The sequence below is a fragment of the Mytilus californianus genome, unplaced genomic scaffold (assembly GCF_021869535.1).
Source record: "Mytilus californianus isolate M0D057914Y unplaced genomic scaffold, xbMytCali1.0.p SCAF_2, whole genome shotgun sequence".
Classification (NCBI taxonomy): domain Eukaryota; kingdom Metazoa; phylum Mollusca; class Bivalvia; order Mytilida; family Mytilidae; genus Mytilus; species Mytilus californianus.
Genome location: NW_026262668.1, coordinates 48,542,190 through 48,567,253, shown reverse-complemented (window position 1 = coordinate 48,567,253; position 25,064 = coordinate 48,542,190). Strand labels below are relative to the sequence as shown.

The 25,064-nt window shown below is 31.4% G+C and overlaps 1 protein-coding gene across 1 annotated transcript; it reads right to left on the bottom strand.

Annotated features, from left to right (window-relative positions):
- Positions 1-7,569: 7,569 nt before the first annotated feature.
- LOC127729912 (cilia- and flagella-associated protein 410-like) lies at positions 7,570-24,857 on the bottom strand. Its single transcript, XM_052237847.1, has 6 exons — positions 24,686-24,857; positions 17,660-17,725; positions 16,973-17,196; positions 15,336-15,645; positions 14,063-14,153; positions 7,570-8,036 (listed from the first exon to the last, which is right to left on the bottom strand). The coding sequence occupies exons 1-6, from the start codon at positions 24,781-24,783 to the stop codon at positions 7,929-7,931; spliced, it is 897 nt and encodes a 298-aa protein (XP_052093807.1). The 5' UTR covers positions 24,784-24,857; the 3' UTR covers positions 7,570-7,928.
- Between the last annotated feature and the right edge of the window lie 207 nt (positions 24,858-25,064).

Genomic DNA, 25,064 nt, shown 5'->3' with positions numbered 1-25,064 from the left:
GCAAGAAGTGTTCTGTTGTTTCTTGTTTGCTGCATTCACAATATGGCGTGGGGGATTTTCCAGTTTTCAGACAAAAAATCAAAAATGCTTTCAGCAGTTCTTATGAAACTTTCATAGGCGGATCCAGGGGGGCTGGGGGGCCCGGGCCCCCTCTTTCGTGGAAAAAAATTGGTTGATAATATAGGGAATCACTGAAGCATGACTGGAGCGGCCCCCCTCAGGTCAGTCAGCCCCCCTTTATGAAAAGTTCTGGATCCGCCACTAACGTTGGTGAATTGTTTATATCTATTGTAAGCTCCGTTTAGAATTTTATAAATTTTACATTTTACATGTCTGAGTTATGGGGTTTTATTCATTAAAAAAGGGGTGATTTTCCAGTTTTCGGACAATAACACAAAAATGCTGTCTGCAATTCTCATGAAACTTTGGTGAATTGTTTATATATATTGATGTAAGCTCCCTTTACATTTTCATAAATTTCTAATATATATGACTTGAGAATTAATTGAACTTTAATTGTTTATAGTCTGACAACAGATTTACTAAGTATTGCACCACAGCAAGAAATCTTTAATTGAATATAAATTCAACCCATATAACCAATTTCAAGTTCTTTGACTTCATTTATTCAGAAACCTATAATATGTCAAATATTTAATACAATCCAAATTCAGACCTGTATCAAGCTTGAATATTGTGTCCATTTTTGCCCCAACTGTTCAGGGTTGGACCTCTGCGGGCGTATCCAGCTGCGCTCAGCGAAGCAGTTTATTTTTTAATGTACTAGGCGCTCTATTGATGCATGATCCTTTTTTTTTTTACTATCAATGCTGAACCACACCTACGAAGTCTTATGTTATATTAGTTTCCTCGTAGTTGAAAGGGTTTTTTTTTATCCCAAAGAACGCCACACAATGAAATTAATTGAATGGAAAATTTCCCGACTTAGACCAGACAAGACATAAAATTATGTAGATTTCTTAAATTTTTCAACTGGCTTCACTTATTACAAACAAATCAAAAAGTTTTAAATATCTAACATTTTTGCAAAGACAATAAAGCTTTATTATCTTTATTTTTCCAGAGACATATATACATAAGTCTCTGATTTTTCCAAGGAAACCATTTTGTGTTTGTTTGCCAAGCTTACTCGTATGTGTATTACCATCACTACTGAGTCACTCTTAAGTAATAAAGATAATTCGTATTCAATTTAATCACCGGTCATGCATGACATATCCCAGGAAAACGGCGCGTGCCGATAAAAACTTCAATAACTTCTTTAAAATTGGATTGATTTTATTTAGACAAAAATTATAAGATCAAAATTTAAATTATCTATCGAATGCATACCCTCAACGCTTACTAAAACATCTATTACATGTCCTCAGTGCACTTTTTATGTCCTGCGTGCACTCAGGAGGTCCTGAGCGGATTTTAGACCGATTTGTTGTTACTTTTTTCTGTAAGTGACATGTTTATGGCTCAATTAACACCTTTGATGATCGATAATCTGTTGGTTATAGTGTCATCACATCTGATTACACGTGTGCAATAATTAAAATGTTTACTTTGCAATTTCCTTCAATCGAAACCATTTGTCATTATAGATGAATCGATCAGTTTATTTCCGAAACGATTATTTTATTTAAAATTTGAAGAATGTTGTCAGTAATGGAAGCCGAGGTAAGTGAAAATGAACACACTATTTTGCAAAGTCGTATACTTGATAGTAAAATAACATATAATTATTCTCAAGAATCTTTTTTTTTCTGATAGCATAAAACCCTTCCTTCAATTTTTTTTCAGAAAACTAAAATCCACGAATTTAAGAACCCACAAACATGTCAATTTTGCTCAAACCACGAAAATCAATACCCACGAATATAAGTACTTTCACAGTATATAAATATTTGCAATTTAATGGTATTGACATGAACGGAAAGGGAAATCGTCAAACATTAGTAATATATTTTTTATAGGCCATTAATAATAACTGGCTTAATAATTTCCAGAAAGAGGCCTTGGAAATGCACTTTCTCAACAACAAAAATGAAAAAAAAAAATAATAACTAATTTTTATCAAAATTGGTGTTCATTCTTCATTAAGAAAAAATACATTTCCTGTATTCAAATTTAAATGTACAAATACCTAATGCTGAGATATTTCCAATTACTGTTGAATAGCAATATAATGGGATATTAATGTAGAACAAACAAACAAATTTTATTGCAGAAAATGCTCAGGTAAGAGTTAATTACGCAATTTTGTTAATTGTTTCAACCAAATTTCTGATAATTGTAACTAATTAATTAGATCTTCATTATTGACTTAATATGTCAGATGATAATGAAACTGATTTTACATAGAGCTCTGGATTTTACAAGTGAAATAAAATTTGCTTGCATTTTTTATACATATTTTTTTACGTTTTTTGTCTTTTCTTTGAAACGAAAACCACCTCTGATTAATCATTCAGCTAGCTAGCAAAATTAATAAAATATTTGAATGTAGTGTAGATCAAAATAAATAATACATTTGTAGGTTTACTATTGAGGTCAAGAATGTGTGTATTCAGTTAGGTGTGTAATAAATTGTGCCTATTTAATTATGTAACAGGTCATTCAATTCAATTCTTTATTACTTTGAACAATACAGTTCATCAGTGTATTTTGCATAAATATACAATTTACATTAGATTGTGTTAGGACAGACGAATTTTCGTTATCCATTTTCGAGACATTAATATAGGAATGCATTTTCGTAAATAAAATTGTATTTCTACATTTGACACAATATACTTATATATTCTACACTTTGGTGATGTTTCAAGCGTAAAATGTAACTCTTGTTCAGCTTGATCATATAGCCGTTGTCTGGTTAATTGTAAAAATGAACTATCCAAACAAAGTACCGATTGGTTGTCCCAATAATTATTCATACCAAGATCATATAACAGTGTTTTAATACAAGTTGCCCAGTTTTTGCATTTATTACTATTTGCTACTAAATCTTTGTAGCATGACTTAAATTTATAATACAATTTTCACTACCGTGAATTTTAGACCATAATTTGAGCATCCTAAAATTTCGCTCATATAACAATGGAAATCTTCCTAATTCATAATATACCATTACATTAGAAGTCGACCTCTTGACACCTAGTAATGTTGTACAATAGTCCAAATGAACTTTTTCTACATTTGGTGCTCTATGAACACCCTATACTTCACAACCATACATTAAAATACTACATACATAAGTGTCAAATAAACTAATAGAAGTAACAGTGTTCAGGTATAAGGATGAAGCCTTTTTCCTCATACTAAACATAGCTTTCCTGCCTTGTTCAGCACAGTGTTTTTGAGTAATATAAAATTTACAATTATAAGGAAATAACACACCCAGATAACAAAAATGATCTAAAATATCTAATGGTTTACCATTATAAATCCATGTCTCAGTAGGTCTAATTTTCCCACCTTTACGAAAAACTACTATGATCTTGTTTTTTTTTAGTGTTAACCGAAAGACCTCATTTCTCAGTATAACCAGATAAAGTATTTAACATATTTTGCAAGCCTTGGGTTGATTCTGACATCAATATCATATCATCAGCATACATTAATAAAAAAAGTGTTATGTCCTGAAATTCAAGTCCACAGCTTCCATTAATGATGAATTCATTCTCAAAGTCATTAACATAAAATGAAAATAATATAGGTGAAAGAACTTCTCCTTGCATTAAGCCAAGATTATTTGAAAAATATTTAGAATTAAATCCATCAAATCTAATACAAGATCTTACACTGCTATACATTGATTTTAAAATATTAAGCAATTTTCCTCTGATTCCTAATTTAGAAATCTTGTACCATAAACATAGACGATCAACTGTATCAAACGCTTTTAAAAAGTCAACAAAGCAACAATATAATCTATTACTTTTACAAAAAGAATTTTGTATGACAGAATATAAACAAAACACAGCATCTACTGTACTGTAACCATTACGGAAACCAAATTGTGCATCAGATAAAATATTGTTCATTGATGCCCACTTCAATAATCTACTATTCAATATAGTAGTGAATAGTTTACCTAGATTGCTGACAAGACTTATACCACGGTAATTTGCTGGGTCCTGAGATATTAAATGTGGTGTCGAATTAAGATTGGGGTTGTTTCCAATTAATACTTACACCTTTGAGTGTAATTATTTGAAAATCATGACAGTTTGTAATCATACTGACTCTTACTTGCCTATGGAAAGAATTGGAGTAATACCATTTCAAATAAAATGCTCCGCTGGGCGCAGCTTGATACGACCATAGAAGTCAAACCCTGAACAGTTGGGGCAAGTATGGACACAACATTCAAGCTTGATACATCACTGAATTTTGATTGTGATTAAATATTTGACACAGCATAGGTATCTGACACAGAATGAATGTGGTCTAAGAACTTAAAGATTTTTAATTTACCTATTCAAACCATATCACTATTATTTGCTTTTATATATAAATCAGAAATAATCAATTTAAAATGGAAAATTTTAAAGAAAAAAAAAAGGAACCCCCCCCCCAAAAGTTTTTGAACCCCCTTATGATTCATCACCCCCAAACTCAATCCCAGCCTTCCATTTGTGGTATGGTACCCTGCAGTACAATTTCAGAGAGATCCATACACTTGAACACAAGTTATTGTCTAAAAACTAGAAAAATGCCTGTTTTTTGGCCCCTTTTTGGCCCCAATATTCCTAAACGTTTAGGGCAATTACCCCCAAACTCAAACCCAGCTTTCCCTTTGTGATATGGAACCTTGTAGTACAATTTCATAAAGATCCATACACTTACACACACGTTATTGTCCTGAAACTAGAAAAATGCTTGTTTTTTGCCCCTTTTTGGTCCCTAATTCCTAAAATTTTGAGGCAATTACCCCCAAAATCAATCCCAGCCTTTCCTATGTGGCATGGTACCTTGCAATACCATTTCAGAGAGATCCATACACTTGAACACAAGTTATTGTCTGGAAACTAGAAAAATGCTTATTTTTGGCCCCTTATATTCCTAAACATTTTGGGCAATTACCCCCAAACTCAATTCCAGCTTTCCCTTTGTGATATGGAACCTTGTAGTACAATTTCATAAAGATCCATACATTTACACACAAGTTATTGTCCTGAAACTAGAAAAATGCTTGTTTTTTGGCCCTTTTTGGCCCCTAATTCCTAAAATTTTGAGGAAATTACCCCCAAAATCGATCCCAGCGTTCCCTTTGCTTTGTGATATGGTACCTTGCAGTACAATTTCAGAGAGATCCATACACTTGAACACAAGTTATTGTCTGGAAACTAGAAAAATGCATATTTTTGGCCCCTTATTCCTAAACATTTTGGGCAATTACCCCCAAACTCAATTCCAGCTTTCTCTTTTTGATATGGAACCTTGTAGTACAATTTCAGGAAGATCCATACACTTACACACAAGTAATTGTCATGAAACTAGAAAAATGCTTGTTTTTTGCCCCTTTTATGGCCCCTCATTCCTAAAATTTTGAGGCAATTACCCCCAAAATCAATCCCAGCATTCCCTTTAAGATATGGAACCTTGTGGTACAATGTCAGAGAGATCCATACACTAACACACAAGTTATGTCTGGAAGTTACAAAAATGCTTATTTTTGGCCTGGTGTCCATAACCCCCAAAATCAATCCCAACCTTCCATTTGTGGTATTGAACCTTATGGTAAAATTTCATAGAGATCCATTCACTTAAACTAAAGTTAGAGTGCAAAGACCAATGTGTCTTTGGACGACGACGACGCCAATGTCATACCAATATACGACCACCAAAATTCTTTTGCGGTCATATAAAAATCAGCCCAATATCTGAAGGCGTTAAGAAAAAAAGTCTGTATAACTGTGATTTTCAACAATTTATCAAAGTCCAAAGCCCATAATTTCGGCAAAAGTTAGTAGAGCAGAAAGAAACTTAAACTTGATCTGTAACTCATCATGGTTAACTCATATACCAAAAATCAGCCCAATATCTAAAGGTTGATTAGAAAAAAAAGTCTGTATAACTGATTTTCAACAATTTATCAAAGTCCAAAGCCAGTTATTTCGGCAAAAATTAGTAGAGCGGAACGAAACTAAAACTTGATCTGTAACTCATCATGGTTAACTCACATACCAAAAATCAGCCCAATATCTGAAGGCGTTAAGAAAAAAAGTCCGTATAATTGTGATTTTCAACAATTTATCAAAGTCCAAAGTTCGTAATTTCGGCAAAAATTAGCATCTAGCGGAACGAAACATAAACATGATCTGTAACTCATCATGGTTAACTCACATACCAAAAATCAGCCCAATATCTGAAGGCATTTAATGGTTTGTTGCGGAATGACGGAATGACGGACAAGGGTAAAACTATATGGCCCCGACAACTTTGTTGCAGGGCCATAAAAAAGATGTCCACATTCAACAATTTAATTAATATCACACATTGTATCCAACAAGAAAATGCAAAATGACACTTACAATAAATAGATAACGAATTAGTTCATGGCTGTCTGGAGATGGCTTATAGGAATAAATCAATCATTCCTGCTGAAAATTACAACAAAAAATGTATCGGCAAGAAAAATTTTATTGCATTTTTATTTTATATAATATACATAATAACAATACTATCATTCTAGATTGCTCTATTTAGAGAAAATTTGTAAAAATTAGATGGGTAAATATCTATGCTAATTATTGCACTAAAATATCTTTTCTATATAACAAAAAATGTATGATGGTATAATTTAACTAAATTTGAAAAAAATATTTTATGATTTGTGATGCTGAAATAATAATTTGTTTACTTTCCAAATTTTATAATTTTTTGCCGATCATAATAGATAAAATAAGACATTCGGGTCCATTACAGATCTTACAAAATCTTACCCATTTTTGTATGTTTCACTACTGGCTTTAAATATCCAATCATCAGGTATACGAAAAAAAAAATGCTTACCTTTATTCATTGCATAATGCTTGATTTACTGGCTTATAAGTTTTACCAAAAAAATCATTAAATGACATAAGTATATTCTGATATACCGAGTTTATAATTGATGCCTTAGTACTGGATTGTATTCTCATGTTAACACAAATCACATTTTAAATATCTTTTTTTTTAATATTTGACCCTCCATCCCTACCATGCTGCAGTTCCATATCCCAAAAAATGCTATATTGAATAAATCAAATTTATACTAACCTGTATATATTGTGAGCAAAAACATTTTGTGAATTTAATTTCTGTAGTTTCATGAAAATATATATGTGTCTTTTAATCATTGTTTCCTTTAACCATACTGAATCTGTACAAAAATTATATGAGTTTTGTAGTATTATTTGAACATCAAAACCTTTGAGACCTGGGGACATGTGTGAGGGTCTGGAGGGGGGGGGGGGGGTCCTACATTTCTGTATTCTTTTTTTTAATTTCTAGGCAATTTTTCTCTTTTTTTTTATATTTTTGCCCATTATTCTCTATTCTTTATATTTTAGCACCCCATTCTTTATACTTTGGTCTATTTTTTTTTTATATTTTTGGCCCTTTATTCTGCACTTCTTCCCCAGTTTTTTTGTCTATTCTGTAAACCCCAACCAGACCCTCATGTTTATAATAATGCTTTTATAGTTAATACTTTGTATAACTTCCCATGCAACAATATCAGGAGTAGTACACAAAATATAATTCAAATGAAAAAAATGAAAAATATATTTCATTCTGGTAACATGGAATTAATACATAAATGCAAGTTGCATGCAACGATCACAGCATCTATTTCTTGTAGTATGTCTTATAAGCAAACAATACAGAATAAACCATTTATGAATGGTTTAAAGTGTAAAAAATTAATCTGTGTTTCAAGAGTCTGATGACATCATCCTCTGTATCGTGCTCTGAACAATCGCAAGATGGTCTTTATCAAGTTCTCTTAAAAGAAGCAAAACAGCTTGTAACACATGGGCATTCTGAAAAAAAAGGATTCAATATATACAGTGTTTTCCCAAAAATTATTTAAATGCATGTTGTTGTCCATGATGAATTTGAAGCTATTAACAATACAATTTCATAGATCTACTTGTAAACAAGTCTACCCTTGGTGTAAAATACCCTTCTAAAAGGTTTCCTGAAATAAGCAGATCTAATATTTTCAAAGAATAAACTAATCTCTATAAAAAATTGATTCACTATGCACATAAGAATTCTGCATAACATAAAATAAAACTGTTGACACAGAGATATAAACGCCTGTGTAACATGTAAACTATGCAAAAAGTTTCAAAGTCAAAGGCCCATGACTATAGTGTTGAGGCTTAATATCTCCATTGAAATTAGATGCACCAATGGTAATACAACAGCCTACAAAATATCACTAAATTATCATTAGTGGTTCCACTTAATTACAAACTTAAATAAACTGTTGAGTGTTGACACAATATAACTAAAGCAGTAAAACTTAACATTGAAAATTGCTAATTAATTCAAAGTCACTTGACCATGTCCTAGGGGGCAGGGCCTCAAAATAGTCATGAAACTGATATGTACTGATAGTAATGCAACTTTATACAACATTTCAATGATCTATCACAAGTAGTTCCTATCAAACTAACTTAAGCAGAAAACTTAACATTGAAAATTGCTAACTAATTCAAAGTCACTGGACCATGTCCTAAGGGGCAGGGCCTTGAAATAGTTGTCAAACTGATATGTACTGATAGTAATGCAACTTCATACAACTATCATTGATCTATCACAAGTAGATCCTTTCATACTAACTTAAGCAGAAAACTTAACATTGAAAATTGCTAATTAATTCAGTCACTAAAACTGTTAATACCACCAATTCCGAAAACACCAGACCTAAGTCTCTCCTTTGCCAGTTCCTCAAAGAAAGAGAAATATTGATTGATGAACATTTATTCTAACTAGATATCATTGAGATTGGAGCCATCTCTGTGGGCCCCGCTGTGAATAATGTGTGGTAAAAAATTTGTATCTTTATCATTTGACATGGGGTTGTCAAATGAAACCAAAGTTTTTGACCTTGACCTTTGACCTAGGAAGTTGTACATAAATTATGACACACCCTCTGGTGCTAGTTAATATACATATCAAGTATAAACTTTGAAATCATAACAGTTCTCAAGATATAGAGCGGACACGATCTTTACCATAGGACATGGGGTTGTCAACTTAAACCAAAGTTTTTGACCTTGACCTTTGACCTAGGAAGTTGTACATATATTATGACACACCCTCTGGTGTTGGTAAATATACATATCAAGTATAAACTTTGAAATCATAATGGTTCTCAAGATATAGAGCGGACACGATCTTTACCATAGGACATGGGGTTGTCAACTAAAACCAAAGTTTTTGACCTTGACCTTTGACCTAGGAAGTTGTACATACATTATGACACACCCTCTGGTGTTGGTTAATATACATGTCAAGTATAAACTTTGAAATCATAACGGTTCTCTAGATATAGAGCGGACACGATTTGTTACAAACGGATGGACGGACGGACAGACGGATAGACTAATCACTATAGGGCATCTGCCATTTGGCGGGGCCCTAATTAATTCTGCATATATACAGCTACAGCTTAATTGTTTGAACTATTTTAAGCATTTGTGTAATCTTGTATGATTAGATTTATAATATCAATGTGTTTCATGTTAAACCCTTTTTTGCTTACTTTGCGAAATTATTTAAGTGATTTTCTAACTTTTCAGACATATGCATATAGAAGTTGGACATCCTTGCAACAACTTAATGCGTCTGATTTTATTCTACTGTAAAAAGATATGTAAATATGTTGCTTTCAAAATTATCTGGATTACAGAATACAACTGAGCAATAAAAGAGATAGATATTTCAACTTAAAGCTCTGACAAGTGAAAAGGGCACAGGAGTTAAAAATTAGGCCAAAATGCACAAAGGATAAGAGACCAACCTCTATAGAGATCTGCAATTATATATAATAAAACAAAAATATGAAATGCAACCTATTAAGTTCTTCCAGCATGAAAAGTTAGGACATAAAAGAGGACTGACGCAGTAAAAAATTTAATTTGATGTTATATTAAAGTATATGTACTAAAGACTTAAAGGGAAAATTCGCGATTTTTTACTTATCATCTTATTATGTTCATAATACCATAAAAAACATATTCACCAAGTTTTATCTGGATATGAAAACTAATAAAGAAGAAAATTGGGAATTATTAATTTTATTTATTCGAACTTCCTGACTTCTGTGACGTAGTTTAAGTCTTTTTGCATGCCGGGAGTGGAATTAATCTCATTTAAGTCTTGTTCTTTAATCATCTAATAACGCGTTTTAAAGCGCATCGACGACTTTTGGCGTAGCTATTAACCAACTAATAATTAAGAAAGTAAAGTGATCAGCCGTGCAACTTTTAAAAATAAAATGTACGATTTATATTTTAAGGATTTCTGATATGATTATAGTCATTATAGTAATAAAAGTAAATCATACAACAGAATATTTTTATGAATTTTTTTTCCAACGGATATTTTCAACAAACATATATATAACTGATAGTGTATTAAAAATGCATGTTTGTATTCTCACCTTTTACTTCAGTCTAGCAAACATTTCTCGCTAGTACTGTGTAAAATAAATACAACGTGTATTGTACTGTGACACTTAGTGACTACCTGTTGAATGCGTGGTTAAATTCAAGGTATTTAAAGGTTTGCATTCTGTAATTCTAATCTTTTGATATTCACTCAGTGAATTTTAGCCGTCACGGTTCACCGTTCCAGGTGTGAACATCATTTCGTATGAATGATAAACGGGAGTGATAGTTTGAGACAGAAAATAAAAAAAGAAATATAATTATTTTGGGGGAGCCATATGGTGGCACAATAACTGGATAGCCGTGGTATATTTTTATATTTTCTTATTGGAATGAGATCGAATAATTACGAACAAAAATTATTTTCCGGGTTGAAAAAGATAAAACAAAAATGATAAAAGAGAAATGTGGGTTTGAGACAGAAAAAAATAATTATTTGGGGAGGAATATGGTGGCAAAATACCTGAATCGCCGTTATATATATTTTTTTATATTTTGCGTTAGCTCAGTTTTTAAATAGATGGGTGATTATTTTGTTGTAACATCGGAATTCTGAATAACTTTCAATGAAATAATTTTATAAATAAAAATGGCCCACGAAAACGAGCGTATAAACCAAAAAACTGTGCTATTTTGAATTATCATCGGTAACCTTGAATATTTAAATGTGCAGAGAAAATTATCAGTTACATTAATATAGTTTGGTCCGTCCAAAGAAATCTACATTTACCAAATCGGGAATGTCCTTATTAAAATATTCTACATCTCACAACAAATACTTTAGCTATTTGACCAACGATGTTTAAAAAAATTTTACAGAATCAATCTAACGTCAACTTTCCTTTATTGAATGGAGACAGACCGGCGGAATCAATTTTCAATGTGCTTTATATCTTGTACCTTTGCAAGACTTTTCATTCATTCATAAACCATGTCTATACCGCAGACATATATATACATATAATTATATGTCTGTTCGGTGTGAGCCAAGGCTCCGTGTTGAAGACCGTACTTTGACCAATAATGGTTTACTTTTATAAATTATGACTTGGATGGAGAGTTGTCTCATTTGCACTCATACCACATCTTCTTATATCTATAAGCAGTATATTCTTTAAATTTCTGTGATTTAATACCAAGAAAGAAAAATATCCCGAAATTAATTTGATACTTTGATACTCAATATTTTTCCTGGAAAATATTCACATCCTCATTCGGTCTGAAAATAAGATAAGAAACTGGTATACAGAACATGCAGAAGTGTGAATGTCATAAAACCTTGTTATATCAGATACCATTATAAATGTGAACCTGTATACGTAAGACCTCATGGGACGATGTACCTAACCACATACAGGTAATATACAAGTAGCTCTGTTATACCCGGAAATGTCAAGGTTAATCACTATCGATACAGAATGTACCAATGCAAAGTAAATTCTGATGATTGTGAAGCATGACCATTCATGATTTTAGAGGAGTCTTAGGTGGGGGATTGCCGGAACGATTTAAATTCTGACTAGATTTTTTCTCAATTTAAATCACTGAACTAAAAAAAAAGAAGAAGAAAACTACGTCCAAGAACAGAATTCTTCTTGTAAATTCATAAATACAATGTTCTTATTTCGTAACTTTCGATAGACTTGACCTCCAACCCCACCCCCCCATCAAACCTGGGAACATTATATCTAACAATGTTTATGTTCCTGCCCAAATAAAAAAAAAAAGAAGAAAAAAAAAATGAAAGAGATGAACCACTAGAAATGAACGGTAAGTCACATCAGATTCAGATATTTATATAGTTGATTGTCGTTAACTAGAGATGTATAGTTACGACTTTTCGTATTTATATTTTCTCTTATATTACCCTTTTTAATATTTTATGCATAAGTGCAATATTGGGAATGGTTTATTCCCCCACAAGCTAACGTAATAAATTAATCAACCCTCAAGCTGATCAGACGTTAATACAACTACTACCAGTCTATCCGGAGTGAAGTTTCTTTATTTCTTCAAATAAACTTTTTGGGGATCATTAGTGTACGTCCAGTGGCATATATATTACATGCATGTCGGAACAGGAAAATTGGCATAAGGTTCTATTAGAACCATGTTCACATTAATATACATTATACCCAACAATTGAGATGATGACGAATTTCTTCAACTGTTCGAGAACAATCTAATTGAAATATAAATCTGTGATTTTACTGTGTCCATAACTTCAATGAACCAAAGCAAGTTAGATATCGACCTGTATTTTAAATCAAATCGGTTCTGGATGTTCTTTCTTATATTCAATATACAATTTTTAATTGCGACTATCTAAAGTTCCGTAACTTTCTATCTAGGCGTATAAACCAATGATCGACAAGTGCGTACATTTTTGTTAAATCAATAGACTTTCATGTTTCAAAATGTCCATCATTATTGACAACGAGTATATACTTACATTTTCCCCAATTTACCCTTGGAAAAAATATGTAAATAGATTTTTATTTTATCAAATCTTTTTTGGGAATTATTTAGATTTTCATAAATATCATTCTTTACACCAGAAATGTTATTTATAAACAAGCGTATGAGTTTAGTAATGACTAGTATATCACTATCGGACACGCAAGACAGAGATATTAACACCTGATAGTTTCAAAATGGAAAGTTACAAGTTATCGGCTGTGTACACTGATCAATACCCTCAAAAGTGAAGCGATGCATGAACATGCTTTATGTAATTGTGTAATAAGAGTTTTTAAGCCCGACAGGAAATCGCTTGAATACCTGGACGTGTCACCTCACAATACCCCAGGGAATAATTCCTTTAGCCATGCTGGTGATCAGATAAGAGAAGGTCCGAATTTATTTAAATAAGTTTATTACATAAAAGAATTATGAACAAATTAGATTTTCGAAAACGATTTTACACGGAACACTTATTTATGACATTGAACTTTGACTTTTTAACTAATTCCCATATAAATTTCTTGTTTCAAAAACTTCGTAAAGAAAAAACAGTTTAAAAACGGCAGACCATAGTTATTTAAAAAAATAATTACATTTTCCGTATCAAGTTAGTTAGTCGGATAAATGCGACTACGTTAGGTTACTGCTGGTTTTGGTCCTTTGTGGTTTATAGATATATCGTGATTTCTAAACCGAGAAGATGTCAAAATGGCCGCACGCAGAGAATTGATACTCTAAATTTAAAATCGATGGTGATCTCTTATCTAGCAGAATAAAACTTTAATATTTATGAATTTGTGCTTTTTTATACAGAATGGACATAATATCAATTTTTTATTTTTTTGCGAAGTTTCCCTTTAAAACCAACCATTCTGTTTATAACACTACATTTTAGTAGTAAATATAATGTAAAAAGTACATACCCTCGATTTTTCTTTAGTGCTCCGTACTGGTCTAGGAGATGTTATCTTTTCTAATGGTAAAGGTTTCAATCCCAACTCTTCCCTGATTTTACTGAAAGCATTACAAGTACATACATTATGATTACATGGATTAAATGATTGACTATCTAATCAATGTTTTTAACATTAAGTGGCAAATATTACATGTATCATTAAAGAAAAGAATTTAATACTGTAAATTCATAAATTATTGCAAGGTTTTTATTAATGCAAATAATGTGACTGAATGATATATCACAATAGTAAAAACTGGCATTCTGATATCTGATATATAAATTTGTATTCAGATTTTCCTGAAATCACAATAATTAATCTCGCATTTTTTGTCCATTCTTCAAATGTTTGTTCTATTCATAACTTTTATCACATATTACATAGTTTCTGTTTAATGGAATGATTTTGAGGTTTGTTCTGTTTTTTTCTAATGTTTTGTTTATTATACAGTAACAACTTAAGAGAGATTTTTACATGCGTTTGGCAAATACTTTCTGTTTATTAAAAGAAACTATGAATTTCTAACAAATTACACACTGTGCATGGAATTTTTCAAGTGGGAGTTTACTTTGCACAGCATCAAGTGCAACTTCTTGTTAATCTTGCTATCTCAAAAATATAACAATTGGCAGGAAGACTTCATGATGGCACTATAAATGTTTCAAAAATTGATTTTTGTTGTAAACAGAAAAATATAATCAATGTTTCTGCAGTATGAAAAGTAGATCATAGTGATAAAAAATGTCAAAAGATTTATAAATATAAAAGGGGACTGATGCAGTGATTCAGTTACATTGTGTGCATTATACTCAATCCAATCAGGGTTCAAAATAAAATTTGTGCCAGCCAATATTTTTTAGTCCTCAGACTGCATTTAGGTGATCGATTCACCCTATTCATTCACATTGTTCTGAGTCAGAGCTGAACAGACTTTGTTCTTATTTAAATAAACTCTATATAATATAAATGCCTAGGATAGAAGTATCAAAAACATATTTTCAAGTCTTTGGTTTGACATAGGCAGGGATAAAACCCATGGCCTCATGCACTTGTTGAAAGTATGTCAACATGAGGCCATTAAATTGAAATAACTATACAGTAACTATAATAGTGTGTGCATCATAATCAATCCAACCAGGGTTCCAAAAAATATTTATGCACGCCAAACATTTTTACAAGTACATGTACACATTTAATTTGAGCCAGGGGGAGGGGGTATTGGTGCCTCCACTGCACTTACTTTGTTTCCTCCCAAGACAATGTAACTGGGTCTAACATGGAATCTTCAAGAGGTTTTTCTTTCGTCTTCTGTTCTTTCTTCTTATTGATATCTTTTTTAGTAGCACCGTTTGCAATAGGAGTTTCATTTTTAGAAGACTTAGTGTCAATTTCACTTTCTGTTTCGTCTATCTTATTTTCTTCTTCATCATTATTAATTTCTTGCTGTGTTTCATCTGTTATCTCATTGTTGACCTCTTCATCTTGAACTCCATCAAGTGACAAGTCTATACCATCTTCCTGAGCTTGAGCAAGTTCATCTTCTGACACAGCTAAAATATTTGAAATTCAGTTGATACATGTATTCTAATGATTTGTAAAAGTAAATACTGTAAATTTAGAAATTATTGCGATGTTTTTATTATTTCGAAAAATGCGACAGGGTTGTAATAGCAATAATTTAAACTCGCATTTTGGATTTATTTTATATGAATGAAGCGGAATTTTTCTCAGTATTGCAAAAATAATAATTGCATTATGGTCTAAAATGACAAAATCGCAATAAGAAATGCACGCAATAATTTCTGAATTTACAGCATCTTGAATCTAATAATTATATTAGCGAACGACCATTTAACTTCAAGGGGGTATGGTTTTTTATTTTGATCCCCAATTTAATGAAAGCAGATGACAAAAAAAAATAATTCTGTATCAAGATTTCCCCAATACCTTATAGTGTTAAATTTTGAAAATTTTTTACTGATAGCTTCAAAATACTAAAATAAAATTTCGGACTCAGACAAAAAACCATAACCGCCCTCTTGAAGTTAAATGGTTGCTCCCTTTGACATAAATTAAAGAAAAATTATGTCTCATATGTACTTCTATATACTGTGGATTTATTATTTATTATTATTATTATTATTATTATTCATTGGATACCAATTGTCATGGATTTCGTGGGTATACATGGTACATGTAGGTCACGTAGGTAAACCTCAAAGTTAAATGTTCAATGAAGTACAAATTTTCTATAGGCCTGTATGCAGACTTTGGCAAAACCATGAAATAAAATATCCACAAGAATATAATTTTTCTACAATCCACGAAATTAAGTATCCACGAAAAAAAATTGGCATATTTGACTAAAAACTTTACCATACTCAAGTTTTCTCCACTAGCTATTTTAGCATCACATTTATGTGATGCTGTTATATTTAATGGGATGCTTTCTGAAACAATTTTCTTATAGACTGTGTTATGGATGTGAATTGTGATATCAATGCTATATCAATTGAATGTGATGCTATATCTATATATTTGAAATAATCTTCATATAGGTTTTGTTATGGATGTGATGCTACATGTACACATGTATATGAAATGATCTTCATATAAATTGTGTTATGGATGTGAAGCTATATATATCTGAAATGATCTTCATATAGATTGTGTTATGGATATGATACTATATTAATTGAATGTGATGCTATATATATATCTGAAATGATATTCATATAGATTGTTCTATGGATGTTATCCTTTATTATATCTAGATACATGATGGAATTTAAAAATTAACCAAGATGCTTAATATGCAAATTGTGGGCAGAATTCTGCCCTATAATGCTCTACTATCAAATAACCACATGAAATTACCTATGTTGTCTAACTTTTGAAGATTTGGAAGAGTTTTTAACACAGTTTGTCTGTAGTTTTTTGTCTGATCACATGGGTTATCTGCTAACCATAAATTCCTCAAGTTTGGCAATGTCTTTAAGTGACATATTTCTGATAAATCTTCAATCTTATTTTTTCTTATGAATATTTCCCTGAGATTTTCACACTCTGCAAAATCCTCCAATGTCGATATGTTATTCACACTACAAAGAATTATTAGAAGCTAATTTATTAATCATGCAAATAATTTCATTTTTCATATTTTTGATGATATGTCAAATAGCATGTACATGTATTGTTTTTGAAAACCAATAAAATTCAGTGAGTAAAAATAAATACATTTGAAAAAAATTAATGCATTAATGTCAGTTTGCACCAATTGGATACATTCTTTAGAGATGTGCTAAAGATGCAAGGATAATTAAATTATAATATATAATTAAGGCCTAATACTTTAACCAAACAATGTCATAGTAATTTTCACCTTCAAAATTGTCTGTACACACATACAATATTGTATACATGATATATCAAAATTTACAAATCATTATAATCAATTGTATTATTTTTTAAAATAAAAAAAACAGTTCCGAGGGGACTGATTTAACAAATAATACTTTAAATTTAGTTATAAGAAAGTATGTCACATATTTTACAATTGCCTACCTTAAGCTACATACTTCTAAATTTGGAAGTTTCTTTACCACACTCACATCTCTGATGCCAGATCCCCTGTAAAAAAATGAAATTAAGTAAATGCCAAAATGACACAAACTGCACACCTTGTTTAATCTGTTATGATGAATGACTTAACTTTAATAACAACAAATTTACTGTTATATATATAAACGATATATAATTTATAATAGACCTACACATGTAAATCTTTTGAAAAGTTGATTCATGTATGAAAAAATCTTGTTTTCATACATTTGTATACATGTTTATACATATTCAAGTAAGAATACATCATTACATTTTCATAATCTTACCTTTTTTTATTTCATTCTAAACAGTTTGAAAAAGGTAAATTTGGTGATTTATTATTTTTCCAAAAAGTGATTGTTCTGCATGCTATACAGTGGGAACTTTTGGGTGTGTGATTCTAACCTTACATTCATTCATGTTAAAAGGATGTCCAAATAAATATAAGAGAGTATGAATAATTATACCCCACGCAACAAGTTGCAGAGGGTATAATGTTTTTGACCCGTCTGTCTGTCCGTCCGTCCGTCCGTCCGTCCGTCAGTCCTGTTTCTTGTCATCGCAACTCCTCTCAAACCACACAACAGAATTTCACGAAACCTTTTTAGATAATAAGGACATACTATGTTGTTGTGCATATCGACAGGAAATTACGATTCAATTATTTTTCTAGGAGTTACGCCCCTTTGAACTTATTTACTTTAATGTACTACTGCAATAGTTTGTCATCGCAACTCCTCTCAAACCACACAACAGAATTTCATGAAACCTTTTCAGATAATAAGGACATACTACGTAGATGTGCATATCGACAGGAAATTACGATTCAATTTTTTTTCCAGGAGTTACGCACCTTTGAACTTATTTGCCCAATATACTACTGCAACCTTTTGTCATCGCAACTCCTCTCAAACCACACAACAGAATTTCATGAAACCTTTTCAGATAATAAGTACATACTACGTAGATGTACATATCGACAGGAAATTACGATTCAATTTTTTTTCCAGGAGTTACGCCTCTTTGAACTTATTTGCCCAATATACTACTGCAACCTTTTGTCATCGCAACTCCTCTCAAACCACACAACAGAATTTCATGAAACCTTTTCAGATAATAAGGACATACTATGTAGATGTGCATATCGACAGGAAATACGATTCAATTTTTTTTTCTGATACAATTTTTTTTTTCTTACACTTATTTTATTTCTCCAATGACAATGTGGGGACGTGGGGTATGTGAGCGCGCTCACTAAGGTTCTTTCATTGTAAATATGACTGTTTGTGTTCTAAAAATTTATATTTATTTTAAATTTCTTTCTTTAAAATAATGATGAAACAATTTTTCTGAAGATGTCATCGATTTTAACAGAAAATGGTTAAATATGATGAAACATGGGATTGTAATTTTCTTATAAAATCAAATTACAAATTTTTGCCCAAACTTGTTAATTTTAACCTGTTGTGTCTGTTTGGAAAATTAAAACAATAACATGAACAATTCTATGTTACATTGCTGATATGACAAAATCAGGTAATGCACAATATCACTGGCCGTATAAACACAGGGTATTCCACTGTTATCTGTAGTGTATGGGTATTATTACAACAAGGATGAAGATTGCAATTAGTTCTGATTGCGGGTACATGTATATAGTGCCACTTTATAGCTATCGACTTTGCTGTCACTATACTGTCTTCAAGGTTGTTCCGGTCAACAGCAGTTCTGATAAAAAAATAATAAGTTTTTAAGTTGGTCCGACCAGGGTGGTTGACTATATAGTCACAAGAATTGGAAATTCTATCAACTATAAAGTACAGGGGCATACAAATGAAAATATAGTTACCCGACATTTGAGATTATTGATAGAATTTCAGATTCCGTTGGTATACTCATTGCTGCTTTCATGGATCAAGTGTTTTTTGTTTTTTGTATTTCCAAGATTTTCAACTGTATACATGTACATGGTATATATTTCATGCATTTTCACCCTGATAAATGCAACATTATCAGTGAGTCAGTGTATTAACACAAAAACAAAACCTTTAGACTTTACTTGCAAATTACATATAAATCACCCACTTGAAAAAGTTGACTCTTCAAAATATTTAGGCCCAACTCTTCAATCAAACTTAAAATGGGATAAACATATTGATAATTGATATCAAAATTAAAGCAAACCAGTCTATTGGATTTATTCACAAAAACCTTAAATAGCCTCACCTAAAGTTAAAGCTCTTGTCCGACCGAATTCGAGTACTGCTCAACCATTTAAGATCCACATCAAAAACAACAAATTACAGAAATTGAAATAGTACAGAGAAGAGCAGCCCGCTTCACATGCAACCACTTCCACAACATCAGCTCAGTTACTAGTATGACAGATTTAAATTGGTACCCACTTTACATTAGGCGTTTAAGATACAGACTTGTTTTTCTTTTACAAAATTATACACGAAAATGTTGAAGTCCCTCAGGGTTTCAGCTAGGATTTTGAGGGCTTTAAATTTAGTTACTTTTGTGTGAGATGAAAATCAACCTCTTTTTGGGTAAAAGCAATGGACCAAAGATATGTATTACTAGCTGTACATCTTTGAAGGACTTAGGCATGCTCAGGCAGTTATTGCATAATTTGATAGATGTGGTGGTTAAATATGAAGATTACAATAAGATCTAATAAGGATCCGAATTTTTACATGTAGTTTACAATTTCGCTTCAGTTATTTTCAGGGGACATTCCTGATCAACAAACAATCAAGGGTCTAACTTAAATAAGTTATTAGAGAAAAATAACATACATGTGTTATTACAGATACTTTCATGAGTTGTCTGCTCTTTATTTCTTAATCTGTAGTAACATATGTTTGTTATTAGTTAATATATCAAAATATATTTTTATTTTTAGTGGGCTCTTGGGATTTTTTGAAACTTTGCGCAGAAACTTAATGCATAACCTTGATAATTAATTTTCCAATTCAATTAATACATTTTTGATCAACCATGGTAAATCAATGAGACAAGGCTTTTTTAAGGGATACACTATATAAGCTGTAATAGCAAGGCTTAGTTATTACAGGCATGTATAAACTTATAAAATGAGACACTTAATTGGGAATTACTGGGAAGCTTGCTCAAAACCTCATCACATGCTCTGATCATTATTTCTTACAATGAATTAAAATACATTGTGATATATGTCATGTATGTCTGAGAAATGGCTTTGAAGAGATGTAGAAAAGCTGTAATAACACCCTTTAGTTATTACAGGCATATATGTTTTGTAATAACATAGGTGTACTATACATGATTGGCAAATTATAAACTGTTATATCTTTCTAAAGTTTAGTATACATAAGGACAATAATAATACCAATAGAACTTGTATACAATTTAACAAAGTAAAGGATGTATATTGCCTCTTTGAAACATGTAACATACATATGTTATCACAGTTTTTTGATATTTTAGCCCACAATAACGGCATGTATGTTATTTTTCACTAATAACTTATTTAAGTTAAACCCTTGACTGACAAAAGTTGGGTACCTTTTTTTTAAAACCAGGAATCACAGCATAAATGTAAAATGAACCTGTAACGACTATTTCACTGCATAATCATTATCCTTGTAAAAACAGTTAAATCGATGTTTGGAATTCATTTCTATAAACTTGGAACCAAGGATTTGTACAAAAAATGCTCCGCTGGGCGCAGCTTGTAGAAATCCTTGTTGGCACGATTCTAATGGCTGTACTATATTGTAAATTAAACAAGAATAGATCACGTTTACTTTCTTTTTTTGAAGGAAATGAAAACGGGAAGTGACAGGAGGATAATTAATTCAGAGTGAATCGGGATTCATCCATGGATTGGATCGTTTTTATACTTTTGCGGTCGTATATTGCCATTATTGGTATGACGTTGGCATCGTCGTCATCCGGTGTCATCCGAAGACACAATAACTTTAGTTTAAGCAAGGAATTGTATATTTAAATATACAATTCCTTGGTTTAAGTGAATGGATCTCTATGAAATTTTACCATAAGGTTCAATACCACAAAAGGAAGAATGGGATTGATTTTGGGGGTTATGGTACCAACAGTTAAGGAATAAGTGGTCAAAAAGGGGCCAAAAATAAGCATTTTTCTACTTTCCAGACAATAACTTGTGTGTTAGTGTATGGATCTCTCTGAAATTGTACTGCAAGGTACCATACCACAAAGGGAAGGCTGGGATAGATTTTTGGGGTAATTGCCTCAAAATTTTAGGAATTAAGGGCCAAAAAGGGGCAAAAAACGCATTTTTCTAGTTTCCGGACAATAACTTGTGTGTAAGTATGGATCCTTATGAAATTGTACTACAAGGTTCCATATCACAAAGGGAAAGCTGGGTTTGAGTTTGGGGGTAATTGTCCTAAACGTTTAGGAATATTGAGCATTTTTACAGTTTCCAGACAATAACTTGTGTTCAAGTGTATTGATCTCTCTAAAATTGTACTGCAAGGTACCATACCACAAAGGGAAGGCTGGGATTGAGTTTTGGGGTGATGAATCATAAGGGGGTTCAAAAAATTGTGGGGGGATTTAATTTTCCTTTATTTTTCTTTTTTTCTTTCTTTAAAATTTTCCATTTTAAGTTAATTATTTTTTATTTATATATAAAAGCAAATAATAATGATATGGTTTGATTTTATCAAAAATTAAAAATATTGGGGTTCTTTGATATGCTGAATCTAACCGTGTATTTAGATTCTTAATTTTTGGTCCCGTTTTCAAATTAGTCTACATTAAGGTCCAATTTAGGGTCCAAAATTAAATTTAGTTTTTTTTAATTGATTTTAACAAAAATTGAATTCTTGGGGTTCTTTGATATGCTGAATCTAACCATGTATGTATTTAGATTTTGGATATTGGACCATGATAGGTATATTACAAAATTTTAAGTTCTAAGACCACATTCATTCTGTGTCAAAAACCTATGCTGTGTCAAATATTTAATCACAATCCAAATTCAGAGCTGTATCAAGCTTGAATGTTGTGTCCATACTTGCCCCAACTGTTCAGGGTTCGACCTCTGCGGTCGTATCAAGCTGCGCCCAGCGGAGCATTTTATTAACAAACGACAGGAAATTATCATATTTCTAAATCAAGTTGCTTAATAGTAAGAAATATATTTGTCTCCTTCGTTTATTTTGATACTTAATGAGTTTGTATATTACGTTTTTAATGTCTAATCTATAAGAATACTTTCACGCATGTGCAGTACATAATAAAGGAAGCAGTGCACCTGTTCGACTTTTGAAAATATTTCTGAACGTTTTGAATAAAGTTCTTTCTCTTTAATCGAAATTGTTGAAAGTTTTTGATGAAAAGTTATATAAAATATGATGAAAATTCGTTCATTAGATGAAACAACGACAAACAAACTGCAAATTGTGATAGTTTGAAAAATATTGAAATTAAAATGCGAACTGTCCGCGGGGAAAACATTTTTTTTTCAAATGACAAAACTATGAAAAACGAACTGCAAATTGTGGTCGTTTGAGAAATATTGAAATTGAAATGCCAACACACCGATTTTACAGGGAAAAATAATTATGATGGTCAATAATTTATGAGGTTTCTTAATTAACGGATTAGTGACCCATCTGATGGCGATAAGCGGATTATCTGTAATCACAACTTATAACTCCTGTTGTAAACGTTAATTAGATGAGGGTCATACACTTGTCAAAAACATGAAGACAGGTAGAATTATAGTATTTTCATGCGAAAATATTTTTACACTTTTCAAATTTAAGTGATGAAATAGATTTGAACATGTTGAAAAACTTTCGTCATTTTGAAAACCTTTTTTTATTCAAAAACCTGGTAAATTTTTAGATGTTTTGTAGATGTTTATATCAAAATATTTTTATTTTCATAAATAAAAATTCGAGAATTTTTAAATAAAATATTGTTTTAAATTGATTTGATGATTAATTATTAAATGTTAATTATGTAAGATTACTGCTAACTGGTATTTATACACAGCCTAATTTGGTGTTATTGTTGAGTGTTTAAAAATCATGATTGTTAATTGTCTTAACTTGCTTTGATGTAAATACTGCATGTATTTAGCTTAATTGGTATGAGTAAAACTTTGAAGATTTTAAATAAAAACATGAAAGATAATTGTTTTTAACAGCTTGGCTCAACACATTAAAAAAAAGCGTTGTCAGAATCTCACTATATTTAGAAACAATGAAAAAAAAAAAAAAAACATTTATAGCGATACACTTACCATGCTTACTATTTATTCAACACCAAAATAATGTTGTCAGATTCGCACTTTATTTACTAGAAACAATGAAAAAAAATATTTGACCCCCCCCCTCCCCCCCCCATATTTATAACAATACACTTACAATGTTAACCAAAACATGATTAAAAATTATTCAACACAAAAATAAAATACTGGTCGTCAGAATCTCACTTTATTTAAAAACAATGAAAAAAAAAATGTTTATACATGTAGCAATACATTTTCCATGACACAAAAAAACCTTGTCAGAATCTCACTTTATTTAGAAACAATGAAAAAATATATATTTATAGCAATACACTAAGTCACTTATCAAAACTCGTTTACAAATTGTTCAACACAAAACCAATAAAAATTGGGCGTGAACGTGTAGGGTGCGAAAGTGAAAGGGGGGCGAACGTGATTGGGCGCAAACGGACCTGGATTCCTAGACAATAGTCAATACAACCAAACAGCAATCCACACTCATTTAGGCAAATACAAACATCTAAAGACAGTTATAAATATTCATTTTATCCGTGTACAGTTATAAATTGGAATCAATTGCCACAACAAATAGTTTCATGCAGATTGAGGATTGCAGTTCTGTACAGGGTTTCAAGAGTACGATCCCAGAAGCTGCTCTAATCCTTATTTTCTAGGAACAGATATATCGATTGACAAGGTAAATAAAATAGTATTACCAGAAGTTGAGCTTTTTCACGCTTTCGAAATCAGTTGCTCTAGTTCTTGCGAGGACAAGGGCTTCACTTAATCTGTCTTTAGTATATTCACATTCCATTTCTTATCTAAAACATTGGACAAAGGATTCAACTGTTAAAAGAAAATTTGTTTATCCTCACAACTGAAACGGAAATTTACTTAATAAACTTCAAAGTCGTATCAAAAAGACACGTAACAATTCCGGAAATATTTTTTCTAATTTATTGTTTTAGGCTATTTATGCGAGAATATTTATACCATATTTAGGAAACTACGAATTAACACACCTTATCATAAATATAGCAATATATTCAGACAGTTGTAAATTTTGAACACTAAATACTGGTCGTTTCGCGATCG

Bases quoted from the DNA above. Each gene is read 5' to 3' on its own strand.
- LOC127729912 (XM_052237847.1), bottom strand. From the start codon at position 24,783: ATGGAATGTGAATATACTAAAGACAGATTAAGTGAAGCCCTTGTCCTC. The intron at 15,646-16,972 runs GTAATTTCATGT...CAAATATTTTAG, and splicing joins TCAAAAGTTAGACAACATAG to CTGTGTCAGAAGATGAACTT. The intron at 8,037-14,062 runs GTATGTACTTTT...CTTTTTTTTCAG, and splicing joins GCACTAAAGAAAAATCGAGG to AATGCCCATGTGTTACAAGC.